Source organism: Rhododendron vialii, chromosome 3a, assembly GCF_030253575.1.
Source record: "Rhododendron vialii isolate Sample 1 chromosome 3a, ASM3025357v1".
In the NCBI taxonomy this organism is placed as follows: domain Eukaryota; kingdom Viridiplantae; phylum Streptophyta; class Magnoliopsida; order Ericales; family Ericaceae; genus Rhododendron; species Rhododendron vialii.
The window spans coordinates 28,064,955-28,086,440 of NC_080559.1; the positions used below are offsets into that span (position 1 = coordinate 28,064,955).

The 21,486-nt window shown below is 37.7% G+C and overlaps 3 protein-coding genes across 6 annotated transcripts; 2 read left to right on the forward strand and 1 right to left on the reverse strand.

Annotated features, from left to right (window-relative positions):
• Nucleotides 1-1,452: 1,452 nt before the first annotated feature.
• On the reverse strand, nucleotides 1,453-7,345 carry LOC131319057 (F-box/LRR-repeat protein At3g48880). Of its 2 annotated transcripts, XM_058349163.1 has the most exons (4): nucleotides 7,187-7,238; nucleotides 3,849-3,929; nucleotides 3,352-3,750; nucleotides 1,453-2,339 (listed from the first exon to the last, which is right to left on the reverse strand). In XM_058349163.1, exons 3-4 carry the CDS (start codon nucleotides 3,708-3,710, stop codon nucleotides 1,781-1,783), a joined length of 918 nt encoding a protein of 305 aa, XP_058205146.1. In that variant the 5' UTR covers nucleotides 3,711-3,750; nucleotides 3,849-3,929; nucleotides 7,187-7,238; the 3' UTR covers nucleotides 1,453-1,780. The 2 variants fall into 2 exon arrangements, with proteins under 2 accessions (XP_058205146.1, XP_058205145.1); XM_058349162.1 differs by lacking the exon at nucleotides 3,849-3,929 and having other exon boundaries at nucleotides 7,187-7,345.
• A 3,015-nt stretch (nucleotides 7,346-10,360) lies between these two features.
• LOC131319566 (uncharacterized) lies at nucleotides 10,361-13,366 on the forward strand. The gene is made up of 2 exons (XM_058349881.1): nucleotides 10,361-10,730; nucleotides 13,096-13,366. The coding sequence occupies exons 1-2, from the start codon at nucleotides 10,548-10,550 to the stop codon at nucleotides 13,168-13,170; spliced, it is 258 nt and encodes an 85-aa protein (XP_058205864.1). The 5' UTR covers nucleotides 10,361-10,547; the 3' UTR covers nucleotides 13,171-13,366.
• A 1,247-nt stretch (nucleotides 13,367-14,613) lies between these two features.
• LOC131319570 (single-strand DNA endonuclease 1) lies at nucleotides 14,614-21,419 on the forward strand. Of its 3 annotated transcripts, none has more exons than XM_058349890.1 (14): nucleotides 14,614-14,815; nucleotides 14,968-15,125; nucleotides 16,054-16,115; nucleotides 16,205-16,332; nucleotides 17,362-17,413; nucleotides 17,517-17,589; nucleotides 17,709-17,782; nucleotides 18,117-18,176; nucleotides 18,296-18,452; nucleotides 18,902-19,001; nucleotides 19,124-19,206; nucleotides 19,541-19,641; nucleotides 20,127-20,257; nucleotides 20,718-21,419. In XM_058349890.1, the coding sequence occupies exons 1-14, from the start codon at nucleotides 14,748-14,750 to the stop codon at nucleotides 21,241-21,243; spliced, it is 1,773 nt and encodes a 590-aa protein (XP_058205873.1). In that variant the 5' UTR covers nucleotides 14,614-14,747; the 3' UTR covers nucleotides 21,244-21,419. The 3 variants fall into 3 exon arrangements, with proteins under 3 accessions (XP_058205873.1, XP_058205872.1, XP_058205874.1); XM_058349889.1 differs by having other exon boundaries at nucleotides 14,636-14,815; nucleotides 18,296-18,476; XM_058349891.1 differs by lacking the exon at nucleotides 14,614-14,815 and having other exon boundaries at nucleotides 15,074-15,125; nucleotides 16,201-16,332; nucleotides 18,296-18,476.
• The last annotated feature ends 67 nt before the right edge of the window (nucleotides 21,420-21,486 follow it).

Sequence of the window (21,486 nt, forward strand, 5' to 3'; positions counted from 1 at the left end):
TTCAAAATAGTGTTCACTCCCGCTCTCAATTCTGAGGTCCCACTTGCACTCTTCAATCTTCGCTCTTCCGAATTTTAATAAGTTTGGATGTGTTTCAGAAACGCTTTCACTCTCGCGCTTACGCACGCGACTTATGATGGAGTTACACAGTGGGGGCTGGGAGGGATCATGGCCCCACCGACCATTTTTTGCCAATTACACCTTTATACATGCATACAAAGTTGATTTGTACTCTCCCTCCCTCCTTAGATTAAAGTTATATTTTTTAAAATTCATAAATGCTAACAATAGAAAGCGCATGGAACTTGCAAGCTGGCCCGGTTAGTTGAGTGCTTAGCTAAGTTCATGTATGCCCGGTTAGTTGAGCGCCTAGCTAAGTTCATGTATGTTCAATGGTTCAACTCCCGGTTAGTTAAGTGCTTAGCTAGTTGAGTGCTTAGCTAAGTTCATGTATGCCCGGTTAGTTGAGTGCTTAGCTAAGTTCATGTATGTTCCATGGTTCAATGCTTAGCTAAGTTCATGTATGTTCCATGGTTCAACTCCCGGTTAGTTGAGTGCTTAACTAAGTTCATGTATGTTCAATGATTCAACTCTTGCTCATCGCCAACCTACTCACTCTCATGCATTGCATGAATCTCTTACCTTTTATCAAAGAAGAAAAAAACAAGAATTATATACTTATTTTGTAGTTTATTATGAATCTGAGATCTTTTCTTATACTAGGTTGTGTGCGATAAGCTAATCCTTAGCACATGAAATGGTTTCCCCAGATTTTTGCTACTTTGTTTCTTTTGCCTTTCTCCTTCCTCTGTTCTGATTTGGCTTTAGCAAAAACAACAAAAGAAAAGGTGATCATTCATTGTTTAGACAATCTCAGTAATGCATGCTTCACGGACCTGATAGAAAAATATATATTCACTCTCACAGGTGTCCTACAGGTATGAGTGGATAAACCTATAGATGCCAGGCCACTGTTTGTTTCTACTGTTTTCCTTCACTTTCTTGCAGCTTCTTGTTCACCAAACAATCATAAAGTTGGTAACGGAAACACAGTTCTGGTTAGGTACGATAACCATTCAAATCAAGCAGCCCGCAAATACAGAACGATTCGTGCAATTTCCGAAACTAAAACAGTAACACTAAAAAGTTGTTCTGAGAACCGCAGCAAACGATGTGATAGAATGGTGCATAGTAGAAAACAACTGGTAATATTAGAGAAACTTGGGATACAAAAAAATAATCACGCATGTTCTCACACCAAATATCCAGGCAACAACATTCTATCTTCCCAAATGATACATATTTCTTCACATGGCTTACATCTCCACCCCATTGGGGGCATTTCCATGTTGTTAAGTCCTCCTAACGCTCCATCCTCGTGTACAGAAATTAATAACCAAAAGTCAATTCACTACTGCCATTCTAAAACTCCCAAAAATAACACACGAAAACTTGACAAAATAAATCAGTTAGCTTAGGGAATACCTATAAAAGGTCATCATAGACACCAGAAAGCAAAAGCAATGTCAATGACTTATAACAACACTGAAAGAAAAAAATCACCATATGTACAACAACAATACGGACATAAAACCTCGCCAGCCGGTTAAGCCTCCGCCACGGCCAGCCGCTCATAAGGAGGATATACTTAACACAAAACCTACTGCTACATCCACTCGACCAAAGTTTTATTCCTGTTCCTTTGCACATAATTTACTAAAATCACTCCAAGCTAAAAAGGGTAAATTAGCTGGCTGAAAAACACCTGGGGGTGCATGAGTTAAAGCGCAAGCGATCTTACCTCATCTGTTTTCCACAACCCTTCTTCATACTTGTACCACCTCATCAGCCCTTCATCACTTCTAGCTCTCTGGCACATAACACACGAGTTATCCATGCAAGTCAAAAATTCGCGCAACCTAGAAGCCTTCTCCAGAATAGACTCGTCGATTTCCTTGAGCACTTTTTTTGGTGCAGGAGACGGAGGGACTTCGATAAGGAGACAGTGAGATATATTTAGCACTTCTAAATTCGGTAACTCATCCAAGATAATGATGAGGGCATCTTTCAATATGGTTGAGCAACGGAGGCTTAGAACCTTTAAGGTCGGGAGACATGCAACTAATGTGGATGCAAAGGAGGTGTCACAAGGGCCCATGATTTTGAGTTCGGAAAAGTTCTTGCAGTTTCTTGAAATCTCTTCCATGAGGTATGGCGGATTTGCTATGCTTGGCATTGTGAGGGACTCGAGATCTTCCCACATGCGGATAGCCCTGCATATTCCAGTTTTCTTTATTCGGTTCCAAGCTGGCATTACAAGTCGTTTTAGCCGTGGGCACCTGCAATAGGAAAGATAGTCAACCAGTTGTCACTAAATCCTCCTTTTTTCCAAGTCCAGCTAAATAAAAAACTGCGTGATAACCAAATATGAACCATGAGTTATTCTTGACAAAAAAAGCTTCCCAAACAAGTTATTACTCCTTTCACGTTAAATTTATTGTACTATCTTATTCTGGGGGTGGAAGAAGCAAATCCACTGGTTCATTGGTTGAAACGTGACCAACACCTTTGGGGTTGTGGATTTGAAACTGGGAGCATCTGCTTTGTACGGTCAAATGCTAGGCTTGTACCTAGTCTACCCCTCAGCAATCCCCATTAATGAAGAATTGAGGATTTTGGTAAGCTGCTCAACTCGTTCTGTTGATGAATAAATGCTGAGCTAGAACACTAAAGTCGTGCTGAAACGACCCCAATGCTAATTGTTGTCATCCCTAGGATGTCATCAAATTTCTGAAATGCAAAAAACAACTGATAGTATGTAAATGTTTCTTTATGCCGGAGAGTAAGAAAATCCAAGGCATGCTTATGGATAAAAGGAAAAGCTGTGTCGTTCCTACAAAGTTAATTAACCACATAGTAGCAAAGTTAATTAACAGGATATTTTCAAAGTTGTGCTTATATTGTTTCAACTCTCGGTGATGACCTTCATGATTGTCATCAGATCTTCTCAACGACAGCCTCTTGTATTCCAACTCACCAAAGAGGACAGGTTGAAGTCCTTATATGAGTAGCCAATCCAATCCACAATTCATCCCTCCCCTCCCCAACACTAATCCTCTAATTTTTTCGAATTTCCAGTTTGGCATGCGAATCAAGCAAGGAGCATCATATTCATTAATGCGGTATCAGCTAAGTATAATCTCAAGCCCAGGAAAGGTAAGAGATATTTTGAACTTAAATAGAAACATGTTCTCCCGTCAGATAATCATATGTGTGTGTACACCATTGACGCCATGGAACAGGAAATAGGGTATATTCACGATACAAGTACGAGTAACCTCTTTGACATACCTTTCTGCAGTGTAAGTCAACTGATCATCGCTGACGTACAGATTAAAATGGAAAATTAGCTTTTGTATATTTCCCCTGCTTAGATTCAAAGCGATCTTCAACACTTTTGTTAACGTCTTATCAGACCGGCCATCCACATAAACATATGGTTCTAATGGGATTTTGATGAAGTTAGACTTCAACATCGATAAGTCAAGAGTTCTCCACAGCAGGGGATCACAAGCAGCCAAACGCCATGTGCTACAAACTTGAGCAATACCAGAAGTCAACTCAAATATGTCAAAAGACTGAAATATCCTCACCAATATGTCGATATCCATTTCCTCCCATCTTCTCCCAATCGATGCACCTTCTTCCATTTAACAAGCTTGACCGAGGAGGCTTGTTGCTTCACAATGCCTACATAAACAACAAAGGTAATTAATAGGAGAAGTCCGCAATTCATCACTTGTTCTTGCAACCTTCTTAATTAATCTTACAGAAAAATGAAGCCATACCATCCGTTATTAACACTTATTGGCTTTATATTTGGAATTTAGTTTCTCGTCTTTAACATGCAGAAAACCCATCAATACTTTCTATACACATCAACAGACAAATCTCATAACCGTTTCAGGAAAATCGGTCAACCCATTGAAAGTTAACTCCACAAGTGCTCATAAACAAACATCTTAAAAAGAAAAAGAACTTTTAAGATAAGCAGCAGAAACACAATATCCGTAAAATTAAAATGTAGCACCAGAAAAACAAAGTTGCAAATACATTGGTTCTCTAAGAATTCTTATTGAGCAGAAATTTGCTGGATGGAAATGAGTTCATGCAATATCATGTGTGTTTGCATCCGGACGACAAGCTTTTCTAACTTAATCACGTGACCGTCGTTGACCCGTTACCTGTGTTATCCCTGCAACTTATACTTTTCTATGATTCTATCAAATAGAAGTTGTAGCTCATAGACAAGTCAAAACAGACCTCCCCAACAAGTTCAACAGATGATTTTCAACTCAAAGAACTTTTTAAAGTAGCCAAGCTTCTACAAAGTCAGGTCTGAGTTATCAATAAGAGAGTAAGCTCTCCAAGGTATGGTGTGTTTGGCTTTGAAGTTGAACTTGTTTTGCAAAAGCAGTTCTCGAAAACAATGTTAAATCCAACGGCAGAGTTGTATAGGGAATCCCCCCCCCCCCCCCCAATTTGGACTCTTTTTTTTTTTTTGTTTCACATGCATTTTTTTGTTTTTTACAAGACAAATCTTATTCTACTACTACTAATCTAGGAGAAATGGGATGAGACTGATGCAAGGAGTATAGGGCGCCCACCAATTGATTGCCAGTCCATTTGCTACATTTGAAGTGAAATAACACTCCCGACAAAAAAATTGATGTGGAATAACACTCTGTCATTTTAAAATTTTTCTTTTTTAAAACAAAACAGGAAAACACTACATTTTGCGATTTTAATAGTCAGGACTTTTTTTCGTATACTTAATTAAATTCTACAATTATTTTTAATATACTTAAAGGGGAGTGATTTTCACACTCCCTTTTTTTATATCCACACTCCCTTCTTTGTTTTTTAGTGTTGAAAGTGAATGTATTTTTTTTTTTGCTAAAAGACAAAAAAAAAGGGGTGTAGATATAAAAAAGGGGAGTGTGAAAATCAATTCCCTTAATAAATATTCAAAAGTTCATCTTTGTCGCATTTCTTTTTCTCCTCTTAGTTTGGCCCCTCCCAGGTACACATCCTGGCTCCGCCACTGGTTAAATCATCCCTTGAATTATAACAATGACCAACAGGAAAACTAACATACAAAGTTGTGCTTTGCCCGAAGCTCGAGTTTCTCTAATACATTATGGTATAGTTCCTATTCCTAGTAGAACGAATTATTGTTAAATTCCTAACAACCTAAGTCATTAGAACTTGTGGAGCGAGCAAGAGAGTGCGAGAATGTCCATAAAAATAAACTCGGAGCGAGAGTGCCTTCAAAGTTTATATATGTTTGTACACATTTTAAAGCTAAACTTCTCGAACATAGAAAAAAGGGAGATTTGGTGTAAGCACAAAAATCCACACACCTAATCCAACCTAAACCCTAGGGTACCCTATGAAAGTGCCTAAAACTCTAAACTTTATGAAAGTGCCTAAACCATTAAAACCCTACAATAGAAAAGTGCACCCTAAAACCCTATGAAAGTGCCTAAATCCTAGGGTACTTAGGGTACCCTACCCTATAATAGGAAAATGCACCCTAAAATCCTATGAAAGTGCCTAAACCCTAGGGTACCCTACCCTAGGGAGTGGAATGGGCCTACTATGAACTTTTTTAAATGGACTTGACACCTTACAAAACTAAGAGGTGGACTTGTGGGCTTATGAAATTCACATAATGGACCTAAGACCAATTTTTTTATAGAAATAACACATTAGTATCCCCCATCACTGGAGAGCAAGTTCAGGCCATCACATCATTTCCACAACCCTAGATTGGTAACCAATCAAACCGCTTAAGTCTTTTACTTCAACTTAAAATCCGGTATCTACTGCCCACCAACACACAATCAGCAGTAGCTTGCAATAAAGGCTACCCATAAACGAGTGACATGTTGCCCACTGGGTGATGTGCACGACAGTTGAAAATTTAGTACATGTGGCCATAAATGAATGTATGTGAGGAGATCTAGTATTGAACACGAGAATTTGACTCCTTCTATTGCCAAATTCACCAATCGCCTACCTTGACCAGTGACTTAGGTGACCAAGCCAACAACCAATCCATCTAAAAGCTTAAATTGTTAGAGATAAAAATATGGTAAATCTGTTAGTTATATCCTCAGCGTGTCCTTTTCGTAAGCAAGCCTAACAAATGCAAGTGCTATTTTTGTGTTGAACACTTTACACTACGTAGCAGGTGGAACACAGCATCTTGAATCTTCTTGGATATTAAATCAGTTGCAAGAATGTAAACTAAAAAATTTCGGTAACTGAGTCGTGCTATTCGCCATGGAACTGAAAAACTAAGAAAATGTTAAAGATAAGCAAGAAATGGCTTGAAATGAAGCCAAATTCTTGTCCTTTCAAAGGTTGGATACGATTCATCGAAAAGCTTAATTAAAAGTCAAGAACCAGCCAGCCTGTTGTCTGATGTGTTTTCTACATAACCCTATGAATGTTATTAAAGTTAAAGATTTTTTTTTTTTTTTTTATCTTGGTTCACTTGGGACTTGTGAGAACAAAACAAACAATCCTTCTTCTTCTTCTTCTTCTTCTTCTTCTTCTTTCTCCTCCTCCTCCTCCTCCTCCTCCTCCTCCTCTCTCTCTCTCTCTCTCTTGGAGAAATCATGAGACAATCTTGAATCTTTGATCTGAGATTTGAGAGAGGGGTTTGCTTGTTATGACTTATGTGTCAATTGTACTATGACTTATGTGTCAATTGTACCCAAAAAAAGGACAAGAAAAATAAAAGAAAGTCCTAACCTAAGGATAAATAATCTGATTTCCAATTCTGAAGGCAAAATCAAAATTCAGATTAAAAAAAAAAGGCAAAATCAAAATTCTTCAAATCCCAGAAGAGATCTACAAATTTCAATTGCCATGCTACACATATGTGAAATTGACAATTAAATTACTCATGGAACCTACAATCCAAAACCCACAAACAAAACTCCACGCATCAAGATTTCCCTTTCAACAATCTCAATTATCTCTAACCAGAGCGTCCCCGATTCAGATCTGCCCCGATCAAGCCTTCATTTTGCCAAGGCATAAACAGATAGAGAAACAACCAACATGTTTAAACATGCCTGCAAAATTACATGCGTAGAGAGAGAGAGAGTGAGACCTGGAGCATGATTTTCTTATTTTCTTGCTTGCTGTTAGCAGATCTTTGCCTGTCTGTGTCGTAATCGGTTGAATCTTTTTTCTTTTTATTATGGGGGTTGGAGTAGTAACTGGAGATGGGGAGGAGAGGGAATCAGATTCTTCCAAGTATGAAATGACTGAAAAGACCCTGGCCGTTTTAACGAACTACCTGGTAAACCATGCAAACCCTTGACCCTAGGCTTCTGGACAAGCCTGCCCCCACCGATCAGTACACGTGGCACTGACTTACCATTGGTTCACCGTCAAGTAGGTAGAACTTGTGGCAGAGGGGGAAAACAATGAGTCGGTTTTGTTCAGTTCAACGTTTAGTTTTAGTTTTGTTTTCAATTATTACTTTATTTTTTTTTTCAATTATTATTTTATTTTTTTAATTATTATTTTCTCATCTCTCTCTATCTCTCTCCATTCATTACCCTTATCTTCAATCATTACTCTATTTCTCTCTCCACCCACTACCAAAACTAAACTAAACTAAACTAAACTCTCAACCAAACACAACCGTACCTAACCCCATTTTACCCTTTTAATGTCTTGTTTTGATGCAATTTTGAAAAAGATAAAATTCAATTCAAAAAATACTCATTACTCATACTCTTTTCAAGTATTATTCTCATTTCTCTCTTTATCTATCTTCACTCATTATTCATATCTTCAATTATTATCATAATTTCTCTCTTCACTCATTACCTAAAAAATAAACTCAAAAATTTTCAAAACACCATCCAAACAAAGCATTAGAAAGTTTACGCCATCACTCTGTATCACCACTCTCCCAACCGCTCTTGATTTCACAGTCCAAAAATTCTCTGAAGGGTGAAATTAAGAGCGGTCGGGGAAGCGGTGAAACAGAGCGGTGGAGGTAGACTTTCTGTTAAAATTTAGAAGCCCAATAATTTTAAGAAGGTGTTGTGTTAACAGGTTGTAACTTTTAAACTTCTACTTCCTAGTTTGGTGGAGTTTTTTTTTTTCTTTCCATTTTTTACTCTTTTTTTTTTCTTTTATCACGATGTGACCAAATTTTATAAGAAGGTGCGAATGTGATGGGTAGTATAGGAAATTCATGGGCCTAAGGATATTCTATTAGAAAATTACGTAGGGATATTAAAATCTTACCATAAATCTCATAAATAATACTCCGTTGTCCAAGTATTTATAGGAATTTATTTACATATTGCACATGTAGTATTTGGGAAACTAAATAAAAACTCAGTTAGCGTAAGATCATATGCAAACCACTCGATTTTAGAAAGTCTATCATGGACAATAAATAAGGGCTTGCTATTAATTATTGAAAATTAAAGGGAAATTACAATTACTTGATATAGATTACCAAAGCTTTTTGCTGGTTCACATAGGTTACGTATAGTAAATCATTTGCAAAATGGCCATTCTAATTTTCATATTGTGCAATAATATCGAGTCGAAATATATATTTCATTGAACTCATTTGCTTATCCTTTATCATTACATGTTTGTATGCGTATTTTATACTCATTTTTTATACACGTCAGTGCCACACGGTACATGTTTTTAAAAATGTTGGGAAATTGGTTTAAATGGGCAAGATTTGTATTTTTTTATTTTGGCTAATGAACAATTAATGCAGTGAAATCTTATTTGTCGTTTGAGTTTGGTACTTGCAATCGCATTAGTATCAATTAAAAATGGCTTCCTAATTAAAATTAGGTCGGATCAGTTGAGATATAACGCGCTTAAAAGCCTAGTCTTGGGTGGTAGGAGTATAAGTTTTGCTTGGGAGACCATAACGATGGATTCTAAGATGGTGGGGAACCATTTCTCAATCTTTTTGTTACGCCAAGTTATTTGAAAAGATGGACCATTAATAATTTACTACAATCTAATAATATTGACGTCACCGTTATCCGTTATTAGGGGTGTCGTTATCTTTTGGGTTTGATTAAGGCTTATAAACAAGTGTTCCACGCAGAATGGGGCTAATTGAAGATAAAAATTCATCATTTGAGATAGTTTTATGTATACTTCATTTTATAATGTCTGTTGGAGCTGAAACTGTACATGAGATCGTATAGGGAAATTTTTGAAGATGAAGAAAGGAAGAGAGAAGAGTCCCATCGCAATTGGTATAATCCGATTTCTCTCAATGTATAATTACTCCCACCCTTTTTGATCAATTGATTTTTTTTAACAAAAGGACTAAAATGAAGAGATTAAATTATTTTCACTGGCGATGGAAAACCCCATTTTCCACCACCACTTTTTTCGGTCTTACCGTGTGTTTATTATTGATCAGAACTATTCATCTTGTAGACCCCAAATAATAGTGTATCCATGCAAAAAATAAACTTGATCCGACATCGATAGAGTATCAAAAATTAAATTTTGCTTTGTAAAATGGACAGTTTATTTTTATTATTATTGACAGAAATCAGATCGTCCATTTTATAAACCAAAATTAAAATTTATATATATCTATCGACTTCTGATCAAGTTGATTTTTTGTATGACAATTTTATGCTGTGGGATAGATCACAAGAATAGAAACTCGGTGGGGCCTATAATGGACGGTGGTGGAAAAATGAGATTTTACATCGGCGGTGGATAGAATTTAGTCTCAAAATGAATTATGATTAAAATACTTGGACAACAAATGCTACATGCACGCTCACCAATCACACACCTCTCACAATTATATGTGTGTGGTCTAAACATATATGTAGGGTGTACCTATCATTTTTCATACTCGGTAGATTATTATTATTATTATTTTGGTCAAAAGGAATAGACATACTCGGTAAATGATTTAGGGTGTGATTGGAAATTGGGGAAATAAGTAGAAATAAAAGAAGAATATATATATATATATTTTTTGGGTACGTTGGAATTTAAGAAGAAAACTTTTAACAGTTCTCTTCCCTTATTTGGTTTTTAAAGAAAAAGAAGGGAAAATTTCAAATGCAAAATTAAAATTTTTCGTAATTTCTCTTTAATTTTCCCTAACATTTCCTTCTTAATTGTTTTCCCTTCTTTTCCGCTTGTTTTCTCAAGTTCCAAACAAACCGTTGTTTTTTTAAGGGAAGATAAATGAACTTCATTGATATAGTAAGAAAAGTATAATGTGCTATTATCGTTACAATATAATAATTAAGACACGCCAACTTGAATTGGAAGTTGTAAGGATGAATTAGACACAAGATGATAGTTGAGGGGGGATAAACGTGTTTTCCAGTCTTCTCCAATTACATCTCATCATCGGGGGATAAATCCTCGTCTACCTCTTCATTTTCCGCTTAGCAGTTGAGAATCGAAGAAGAAAAAGAGTGAGGAGAGAGAAGGCAAACATGGGCGGAGGAGGAGGAGACCACGGGCACCACGGAGATGCAGGTGATTTCAGGACCAAGGTGTGGACCATGACCGGTGGGCCCAACTGCAGGCCCAAGCACTGGAAGCGCAACACTGCCATCGCCATGGCCGGCGTCTTCCTCATCTGCATCCCCATAGCCATGAAATCCGCAGAACTCGAGGTCACCCCTCTCTCTCTCTCTCTCTCTCTCTCTCTCTCCCTATTATTATGTAGGAGTATATGTTACTTTTCTATCCATCTGCATATGCGTACACGCATTACATATGCGTCTAGTCGAACATTTTGGTTGCTTTTCGGCGGATGGTCCTATCTGTTTTGCTGAAGTTGAGATGATTAGATGTTTAATTCTCGGAAAGCGGTTTGCGAGCTTGCTCGATCTGGGATTTGGTATTTGCAATTTTAGTTACCGGAAGTGACAACGAAGTCCAGTTTTTTAGGGCTTTTTGTTTTTGTTGAGGTAATTGTTTCAAAGGACATCTTTCGCTGTTTGATTCGAGTTCTGGTGTACTGGAGTTGGTCAGTGGGCAGTGACAGTACCATGATCTCGATATATGAATCATGGTATTTGATCTTTTGCTGATCTATGTTTAATGATGCCCGTGACCTTTGAGTTTGTTAAGGGTTTGGAAATAATGTTGAGGAATAGTTTATGCACTTGAAGGGTGGACTGGTGCAGCAGTATAGCTGGCCCATTGTGGCCCGTAGGTCACAGGTTGGATTATCTGAAACAACCTGTTTGCTTGCAAGGTTAAGGCTGTGTATAGTAATTCTCCCCAAACCTCGCATATGTGGGAGCTTTGTGCATTTGGTACCTCTATTTTAATAGTGTGCGCACCTTGCTAGCGAGTTGTGAATATGAGTGCTTCTGTCACTTTCGAGCAAGGAATTACAAGTTCTAACTTTTGAAACTTGGTTAGAAGCAGATATCAAAATAGAGAGAAGTAGAGGACTGTTTTGAGGAAAGAAGGGTGCAGCATAAATTGGCTGCTGCCCTTAACCACTTCCTCTATTGTTGTTTATTCTATGTGCATTTTGAAGTTTTAGTTGTGCAGCATTGAATTGGATTAAATGGTAGTGGGTTGCATAGATATTGATTAGTTTCTTTGCCCAAGGTTCATCCTATTTATTTTGTTTTTAAGTTGGAAAGAAAGTTTGTAGTTTGAGCTTGTAACTCATTACTTTCTTGGAAATTGATCTATTTACAGGGGGGAAACTGTGATTGAACCATATGCTCTATGATATACCTTTTCAACATTTGTGTAAAATGAAATGATTCATCAAGCCAAACGCAAGTATAAAATCATTGTTGCAGATGTCCATTTGTACCTCCCCTAACCCCATTTCCCCGTTTTCATGTTTGACCTTGGTGTGAAATAACATGATCATGAATCAGAAAACAAATAGATCCTTTTTGAGTCAGGCTATTAGATTTTGTGTAAAACAAGTCTTAGGCCTTGTTTGTTTGGGGGTTTTGAGGGAGGTTTTTGAGAGTAATGAATGGAGAGAGATAGATAAAGTTTATTGGAGACTGCCCAGGGGATTTGAGTCCCCCAAACGAACAAGGTCTAAGAGATTGACCTCTCATCTTATGTGGTTTACTTTTCCAATCCCGTAGCATTCACTTGTCAGTTTTAGGTTATAGAAATGATGCACTTAGGCCGTGGCTGTAACCAGATCCAGTCTTTAGGTTGGATCACTGTGCCATTGTCATGTCAGTTGGAGTCTTTGAACTCTTACAACTTACTGCAAGACTATCAGCCACACAAGCCCGTTTTCACCTTTAAATGTTATGACTATATCTATTACCATAGGATTCTTCAACCATGTCACATTGATTCTTCTAAATTGTGAAGCACTCTTGTAGGAGTCTAGGACACATACACTTGGGTAAGGATATGGCATGGGTGTTCTATATGCATTGTTGGACATGCACCCAATGGAGTTGGTAAGGAGTTGATTTACTGTGTAACGTGTAAGATTTCTATTTTTCCAATGAATTCTGACACATATTTTTCCTGTAGCTGTTTTATACGTAAATTTTCTGACTCTATTGTGGGTTGCAAACATCATCTCATTAAAGACACGTTTGCAAAATATGAAACCAAGCATGTCATGGTATCATGAAGAGTGAGGATTAGATGAATCTTACAAAAATAATGCATCCTCCCCCGTATCCGTGCTGATGTAACATATATTTCTCGCATTGTCTATGCATTCTTCTTGTCTTTTTGTGCACGTCCAACTTCAATAGAATGCACTTATTTTTACTGGTGTTAGAGGTTTTCCTTTTCCAAGGACCACATCATCTCTATGATCTCTCCACATTTTGTCCTTGACTACTACCAGCTTACGCTTCTTGTTTAGTGATGAGCTTCGTATCTACTCATGGAAGAAATGCTTATAGGACAAAATCTCCATGAATGTATTAACTTTTGACTCTGCCATCGGATTGTGTGGGTGTTCCCACGTGCTTGTGATAAGAGTTCTTTGACATGCTAAAAACATTTTCTTTTCTTCTTCTGCAGCAACGGCCACATCACCCAGTTCGCCCCATACCTTCGCAGCTCTGGTGCAAGAACTTTGGGAAGAAGGAATATTGATTTGTAGTCGCTTGTTTGGCCATAACATCTATACAAACTTGCTTTTGTCAGAGAACAGTATTGCCTTTTTTGTTTTCGACTCAGGGTTCCTGAATTTCGTCAATGTACTGCTGATATATCGCTTGTGGATGAACGTGACGTTGTTAGCATCATAAGTTGTTTGAATAAGATAATGACTCTTGGACTTCCCCCTTCATTTTTGCCAGATGGATTGCAGAATGTATGATTAGTTTTCTCTTAGCAAAAGCAAATTGCATTCTCCTCGATAAGGTCTGATGGGTACTCTATTGCTGGACTTTTGCTTGTGAAATAATACCAGGGAAGGTGGACTCTGCTTTATGACATACCAGAGGTGTCCCAGGTTCATCAGACTAGGGATTCACAGGGTTTAGTATTTTCTCTTTTACTTAAAACATTGTTTGGTAGATTGAGGCATCAAGTTCTGTTGTCGTCAGTGCGTTTTATAAGCACCCAAAAGTTTCCCATGGCTTCCGACAGTTTCAATGAAGCTTCTGACAATTTGAATAACACTGCCCCATCCAAATTAGTACTCTCTTCAACTCTCTGCACTTCAAATTCAAATCCTTCTTCCAGTTTCTTTTATTTTCACTTGGCAACCCCTTCAGTAACCATCTTCAACCACACATAAAGCCATCCAGAAGCAAGTTACCATGAAACCGTGAGTATCATGCAAGATCGGGATGACACACTGAAAGCATCAAACCCAAAACCTAACACAGATGGACATATTGGAAGCGCGTGTGTGGGGTGGGGGGCTCCTCGATCCAAACTTAATTCCTGTGTGCTTTGAAGTTGAGAAATGAGTTGTATGATCCTCTGTAAGTTCTAGGATCAAAGATGGAGTCCGGGTTTCAAACTAAGGGAATGAATTTGAGGCCAAGTAAAACTCGTACTCCACCCTATGACCAGTCCAACCATCCCAAACGCACAACAGAGTATTATAACCAACAGATACTAATGATGTATAATGTCATTGGATAGAACAGTGTCGTATGATGACACAAAACGCAGAAAGATTGAAATGACACAAAAAACGAGAAAGATGTATCATTGTTTTGTTCTTCTTGTTGAAAAGTCGTTTGATTTTCACAACCTTTTTATAGCTACACTTTTATTTCTATTTTTATCTTTATGTAATGTGAATTTGCGAAATTAATTTGTTACTCCTTCACATCTGGAAAGATAACAATGCAAATTCATACAATTAGAAGACAAAAAATAAAGAAGCGTGGTTATAAAAAGGGAATGAAAATCACTATACCAAATTAGCGGGAAAAAAAAGCTATGTAATCTGTAATCTGTAAAAGATAAACATTACATACAAATTTTGGATTTTTCAAAACAATAATTTTAGTACCACATGCAAGACAGTGCGGGACTCATCACTGTAAGTGTATGTTTGACTATAATTGTTTTCAACCTAAAGTGAGTGGTGCTAGCAAAATTGTTTTCAAAATTAAACTTTCCTCTTCCCCAACTTTCCCCCGTCGTCTCTCTCTCTCTCTCTCTCTCGTCCGGGAGTGCAGTGAACTCTGGTATGAAGAAGTAGGGCAAAGATGGGGGTGAAGAACCTGTGGGACATCCTAGAATCGTGCAAGAAAACTCTCCCTCTTCATCACCTCAAGTAAGTCCTACTGTTATTCCTCTCTCTCTCGATTTAGTTGCTCAAATCACATGCCCACTTATTCTTTCTGCAAACCTAAACTTTATGCCGAAGTACATAAACAGATGTGCATCTTTTTGCGTACGCTCAAAGAATTTGCTTTTGGGTGCTAGGAATAAAAGGGTATGCATAGATTTGTCTTGTTGGATGGTTCAACTTCAGAATGTCAACAAGTCCCACTGTCCCCTCAAGGACAAGCTTTATCTCAAGGGTCTCTTCCACCGCCTCCGAGCCCTCATTGCTTTGAATTGCAGCCTTATCTTTGTTACTGGTACTCTAATTTCACCCTCTTTCCACGCCCCCCTCCCTCTTTTTTGGTTTGAACTTGTGTAACTAAGCTATATTGTTTACCTGATAAAAACATTTACGTTTTTGATTTTTTTCTTGCAATTTCAAGTGGGAATTTTTTATGACGGATACTCATGCAATTAGGTAGATCTCTATCAATTGTTATATTTTGGTATGCAGTGAACTAGGTTAAAAGGAGCCTCCCACCGTAATTAGTTAGCACCTTGGGCCCATGGAGGTCATTTTAGGCATTTGAATTTACTAGTAGATATCCAGTTGACAACCAATGCGTCAAAACATTGGATACAGAATTTGGAATATCGATTATATCATCATATGGGATTATATATGGCTAACCATTTGTCAGGCCATTCACCACAGCCGTATTTGAATGGATTTCATCAGCATACAAGATATCTCAAGGAGAATAGCAAGTTTTGTTCAAACATACTAGTCATCAATATTCAAGAAAACTCTGTAATGATAAATGGTTCTTGTGGAAGATAGTGGTTCAATGTCGGTACTAAGCTTTTGACAATAAGGAATTTGTGCATTGGAATGTTGCAATAGTAGAACACTGACATACGGGGACGATCATGTCATTAGGGTAAAAGGCTTCGAGGCTTAGTGAGTTTACTGAAAGATCAACATAATGTAAAGGTCAGCATCCGTACCTCTTAAGTAGGCTAAAATAGGTTGCTTGGCTCTCATTTTCAAGCTTTGAATTTCAGACGAATAAGAATTTCAAGAATATAATTGATTTCTAAGCTTTCCACGATTTGGTTAGATAGTTTCTGAATGGGGAATATCTAGGACCTATATATTCTCTATTTGTTTATTCCTATCTTTTCTTTCCTTTTTTCCATAGATGAAAAAAATCGAACTAGTCAATGATCTTTGTTGTTTCATAGATGGATCAATTCCAGCTATCAAATTATCCACTTATAGGCGGCGCTTGAAGTCCGGAACTGAGGTAGGATTCTTACTGGACAACTACATTCCCTTCATTTGAACTTCTAAGTTTTGAGATAATTTTGTTCTAACTGGAGTTAATGAAGGTAGGTCACACAGGATGAAACAAATACACAGAAAGTTGCTCCACTTCGAAGAAATATGGGATCCGAGTTTTCTTGTATGATAAAAGAGGCCAAACTGCTTGGTGTGGCTCTTGGGATTCCAAGTTTAGATGGGTAATTTTGATTTTACTCTGGAAAAATCTTTTCTATCCTGCAAAAGTACGAGTCATCAGAAGTAAAGATGACAAATAGGAAAGGATTATGGAAGATTAATGATGATTAATATCCCATTCTTCTACTTTTATGTATTTCCTTATTTGATCTTTGAGATGCTCCAATATATGATTTGCATGGTCAACTGTGTGCAGTGCACACATTCCATTTTACATAAAAACAATAAATGATGACTGAAAGATGACACTTTTCTTCTCCTTTGCAAGAAAATACACAACAGAGGAGACAAAATGAGATGTCGCATATCCGGTAGAAATTGTCTCACTTACCTTCTTACCTTTCATTCGATTGTGTCCCTTCTTGTGGTAGACCGTCTCAGGGTTGGTACTTCAAGTTATTATCTGTTCAAGTTTGCCTGTTTCAGAGGTCTGCTTTACTTTTCTCATAGTGTTCTTTAGAATAAGAAACATGGGATTTTCAAATTTCATGACCTAAAGTGCGCAATATGACGGAACTAGGAAGTTGTTTTTCAATTGTATAGTTCACTGGCATCTGCCAATATTTCCTTAATTTTGATGCCCAATTAGTGAACCAGAATCCATTTTCACTGGAGCTAAACTTAGTCAATATTAAGTGCATTAAACATTTATGAGGGTAGCAAATGAGTACTTCAATGATAAAAGAAATTCCGTCGTGTTTCTAAGATCAGGAGTAGAAGTTGGTTTGCAATGTACACGCCTGGGGATGCAATTCCTTGCGATTTCATTACCTTAATATCTGCTTATTGGTTTAACCATATAGACATATGCATCAGACTCGTCATTGGCATGTTTACAGTTAAAGGAAGAGCAACTTCTGTATATGTATTCTTTTGGGATGACAAGCATGTGGGTGATGCAAGTATTTTTAAATTTTGATTCGTGAAAATTTGAATGTTACAGGTTAATTTATAATCTTATAATCATCCTTTCATGTTACAAGTTAATATTAACCCTTAGTTGCACCTTCACCTGCCCAAACCATACTCAGGGTTGAGGAAGCTGAAGCTCAGTGTGCATTGTTGAACTCAGAGTCATTATGTGTAAGGAAAACCTGTTTGTGTTTCTTTTGGTGACAATCTCATTGCTGTTGCATTATTTTTGTGGTAATCGTTGCTGCTGGTTTTGTTCTTATCGTGTCACCAGGACGGATGTTTCAGTTCGGACTCTGATATCTTCCTGTTTGGTGCAAGGACAGTGTATAGAGATATTTGCCTTGGTGAGCATATGCTTTTTCCTTGCTCCTGCAGTATAGAAACCATGTTATCCCTTTGGGCCTTATCATTTCGATTATTTCTTATGTGAGCTAATACTGATGATTTGTTGTGAATAATTTAGGGGAAGGTGGTTATGTAGTTTGTTATGAGATGGCTGACATTGAGAGAAAACTTGGCTTTGGAAGGAACTCCTTGGTAATTTTCTTTCCGGATATTTTCTGATGAAATAGCCCCTAAAATTTTCCCTAGTGTACCACAATGTTCTGATACATTTTGAGTCAACAAAAATAGTTCTCGTTCAGGAAATGCTTCTCTTTAAATACACTACGATGGATTTACATTCTAGCATGTTTTCTTTCTTTACCATGGTCTCCGAAATTATCATGAATGTTTCTACGGCTTTTACCTCTCTATTTAATGTGTTAGCAACTGGTTTGGCTCTTCTATTGTAAATCAAATATTCCAGTTTGTAGCTTATCCTGTGGGATTATGTCAGTATTAAGTATTATAACTGACCTCTAATCTTCAGATTACATTGGCCATTTTTCTTGGTAGTGACTACTCCCCAGGTGTTCGTGGGCTAGGCCCGGTAAGTTGAATAATCTGCTGCTTCTCAGTTTATTTGATCTTTTCTCTACTTAATTCAATTTAGGTTTTGTGACGTGTGCTTGGTTGACGGACTCTTAAGCTTTTCAACCTGGTTTGCAGGAGTCAGCTTGCCAGATTGTTAAGTCGGCGGGTGATAATGCAGTTCTTCAACGGCTTGCGTTGGAAGGATTGTCATTTGCAAAGAAGTTAAAGGGTTCAAGGAAACAGGGGTGCAGCTCCAAAGAAAATGAGCTGAATCATGACATTAACATCAATGGTGAAGAAAAGAAAATTATGGATAGTAGTGTCAATAGATTATCGTATCCTGACTAGAGAAATGTCATCACCTCTCATCAGTATATTTATCAGTGATGTTATCACCGACTGATTATCTAACAGTTCAAGTACCAGCTTAGCTACGGGTCTTAAGGCAGCTAGGAATAAAGCACTATTCGGACATTCTTCTCCCAAGGGTGATACAACAAGAAGCCAACAAGAACTGACTTTTCAATATCAGGAAAAGTCTATAATTCTAGTCAGTATAATCTATCACATCGTGGCTCAATAGAGTGCCCTAGTACCCTGATTGAGCTACTCCTTCAGAATTAGGCTCCACGTTACCACATAATCTAGACAGGCATTAAAAGGAGACAGCTTTATTTATGTGTTCTTGTGGTCTCTAAATCTTTTGTTGTCTAACTGTTGCTGCGATCCTTGTTTTGGTAGGAATTGAACATGATTTACAAGGGGAAGATCACTTCCTGCAAGTTATTGATGCATATTTGAAGCCAAAGTGCCATTCAGCTGATTCTGAAGTTGTGCATAGGTTTGCCTTTCACTGCTTCTGTTTTTCATTTGTTTAGAAACAGTGCTGTGAACTTGCTGAGAAGAAGCAGGAAGTGGGAAACATTATGACACCAACTGTTAACTACTACTTTACTATTGCAGGGTTCTTGCTTTGCATCCATTTCACCGCATCAAACTTCAGCAGATGTGTGCTCAAGTTTTTGACTGGCCTCCGGAGAAAACAGGTCTTTAGATGATGTATTCTGCACTTGCAATCACACAAATGCTCTCCTCATGTTGATTCATGGTTTTATCAGACTTTTTGTGGTGGTTGAAATTATTGAATACATTTTTTTGTTGACAAGTTGAAAGTCTAGAAACTTGATTATAGTTTAACACCATACAAGTACTATCATTCCAAAACCTGAAATTACAGGTGGGGTGAGGAAGCATGAGATCTTTGAGCATCACTTTTTTCGTTTTTTCGTTTTTCCAAAAATTGCCCTTCTTGTTCCATGGGGAGGAAAGTTTGTTCTGTTCATTCTCATAATGATATCTTGTTTGGTACTTGTGGTTCAGACGAGTATATCCTGCCTAAGATTGCTGAAAGAGACTTGCGGCGATTTGCTAATTTGCGTTCTACTTCGTCCAAACTAGGAGTTCGTCTTCCATTGGATAAGGTACTATTCGACTGTTCTTTGATCCTTGTAACCTCAGTCATTGTACGGCTTATTGAACTTTATTCTCCTCTTGACTCATGCCTTAGAAGGCAAACTTTTTCCGTGAAGGTTCTTGGGAGTTAATATTACTAGGCTTGTTTGGATATCCCGCAGTTAGAATGTTAATGTTTTTTTCTCGGGGTTTGAAACAAATGCAATTTTTTTAAGGGAGCCAGTACATCCATCCTTTCCTCATGAAGCTAGTTGACCCATTCATCTATGAAGCAACTGCTTAAACAGATTATAGGAACCCGTGGTCATCAAAATCATGACAAAGAACAATGATACAGATTCACTTCAGGAAATGTCAACCATGTCCAGCATCTATAGCTTGTAATTGTTGAAAGTCGATGTGATACTAGTTGGCTTTCGTCTTTGTACTCCATGGTATCAAAATCTATGTGCCTGCAATTGGTGTGGGCTGATGATTCTTTTTCCAACTGCAGATGCCCGTTAAGTGTCCTGTGTCTGGCATCATCAAGCCAAGAAAAGTTCATGGACAAGAATGCTTTGAAGTTTCCTGGGAAGAAATGCATGGACTTAACACCTCTATAGTACCAGCTGATCTCGTTGAGAGGTAATCAGTCTCTATCAGGGTTGTCATTTTTGTAGAACAACTTAATTCGTATAAAATAATAGGTTGTGTTCCCTTTGAGGTGTTCATGGTGGGCATGTTGAAGTACTTTTCTAACTTAACTTCCTGTTTGAGTTGAATGAATGATGTTCCATTCTGCTTTTCTCATAAAGAAAATCCAGGCAAGCCATTTCAAGTTCATTTGGCATTTTTTGAGAACAGTAAAGGAATTCTATTATTTCCAATCAAGCCTAGGAGTGAGTGATAATCTCTTAAACAATGATCTCTTGTTAATAAACTTTTGTTATAGATGTAAATGAGATGAATTAGTTCCACTTAGGTCTTATGTCATTTTCTTATTATACTGATGTAAATATTTGATGCAGAATATTTTTTAACTATGGTAGGATAGAACCGTACCTTTCAATAATGGAAATTCTAATTTCTTCCGTTTTCCCCTCAGTGCTTGTCCTGAAAAGATTCTGGAGTTTGAGGAGCGAAGAGCTCAAGGGAAAAAACAAAATCATCGTAAACCCAAACCAAAGAAATCAGAGAACAGAGCACCTCTGAAAGAAATTGACTTAAAACTCCAAAACCTGCTTCTTGACATCGAACTTGAGAGCAATGCCAGACAGAAAGCTTCTTTAACCATGGAAGCAAAATCGACTAATGGAAACGCGGTGATCGAAGTCGATCAAATGAAACAAAACCTGCTTCTGCTTCCTACTGAATTAGAAGGCAAGGTTGAAAGGAACAATGTGTCAGGACGCTACCCTACTGGTTCACATGCGGCAACAACTGAAGTCATTGACCTCTTGAGCCCGTCCCCTTCTGTGCCAAGTCGCATGGTTTCAAAATGTCAACGAGCCAGTGTCGACTGTATTGAAATGATCGACTTAAGTGAGTCAGAAATTGAAGCATCTCCTGAGCATGCAAAGAAGGCAAGAGAGTTGAGGTTGTTCTTAGCTAGCATTAGACAAGACTGTTAGTTGCCAACTATAAAGGAAGAATCATGTGTAGCTCAAGAGCATTATGTATCTATCTTTGATTTCTAGAAATCGAGTGTAACAGCACGCTTAGTATGCTTATGTTAGTCTTCAATGGTGTTGAAATAAAATGGCTGCTAGCAATGTTACAGATAAAGGTGCCTACACCTATTATCATTTGTTTCCTTGTCCTATTTTAATCTGGCAAATAATATCATTTGATTCTAGTATAAACCCTCGGGCAGT

Excerpts from the sequence above, each read along its gene's own strand:
- LOC131319057 (XM_058349162.1), bottom strand. The coding sequence starts at position 3,710 with ATGGAAGAAGGTGCATCGATTGGGAGAAGATGGGAGGAAATGGATATC. Across the intron at positions 2,340-3,351 it reads TTGACTTACACTGCAGAAAG|GTGCCCACGGCTAAAACGAC; the intron begins GTATGTCAAAGA and ends TTCCTATTGCAG.
- LOC131319566 (XM_058349881.1), top strand. The coding sequence starts at position 10,548 with ATGGGCGGAGGAGGAGGAGACCACGGGCACCACGGAGATGCAGGTGAT. Across the intron at positions 10,731-13,095 it reads TGAAATCCGCAGAACTCGAG|CAACGGCCACATCACCCAGT; the intron begins GTCACCCCTCTC and ends CTTCTTCTGCAG.
- LOC131319570 (XM_058349889.1), top strand. The coding sequence starts at position 14,748 with ATGGGGGTGAAGAACCTGTGGGACATCCTAGAATCGTGCAAGAAAACT. Across the intron at positions 17,590-17,708 it reads GTATAGAGATATTTGCCTTG|GGGAAGGTGGTTATGTAGTT; the intron begins GTGAGCATATGC and ends TGAATAATTTAG. Across the intron at positions 18,177-18,295 it reads GTGTTCGTGGGCTAGGCCCG|GAGTCAGCTTGCCAGATTGT; the intron begins GTAAGTTGAATA and ends CCTGGTTTGCAG.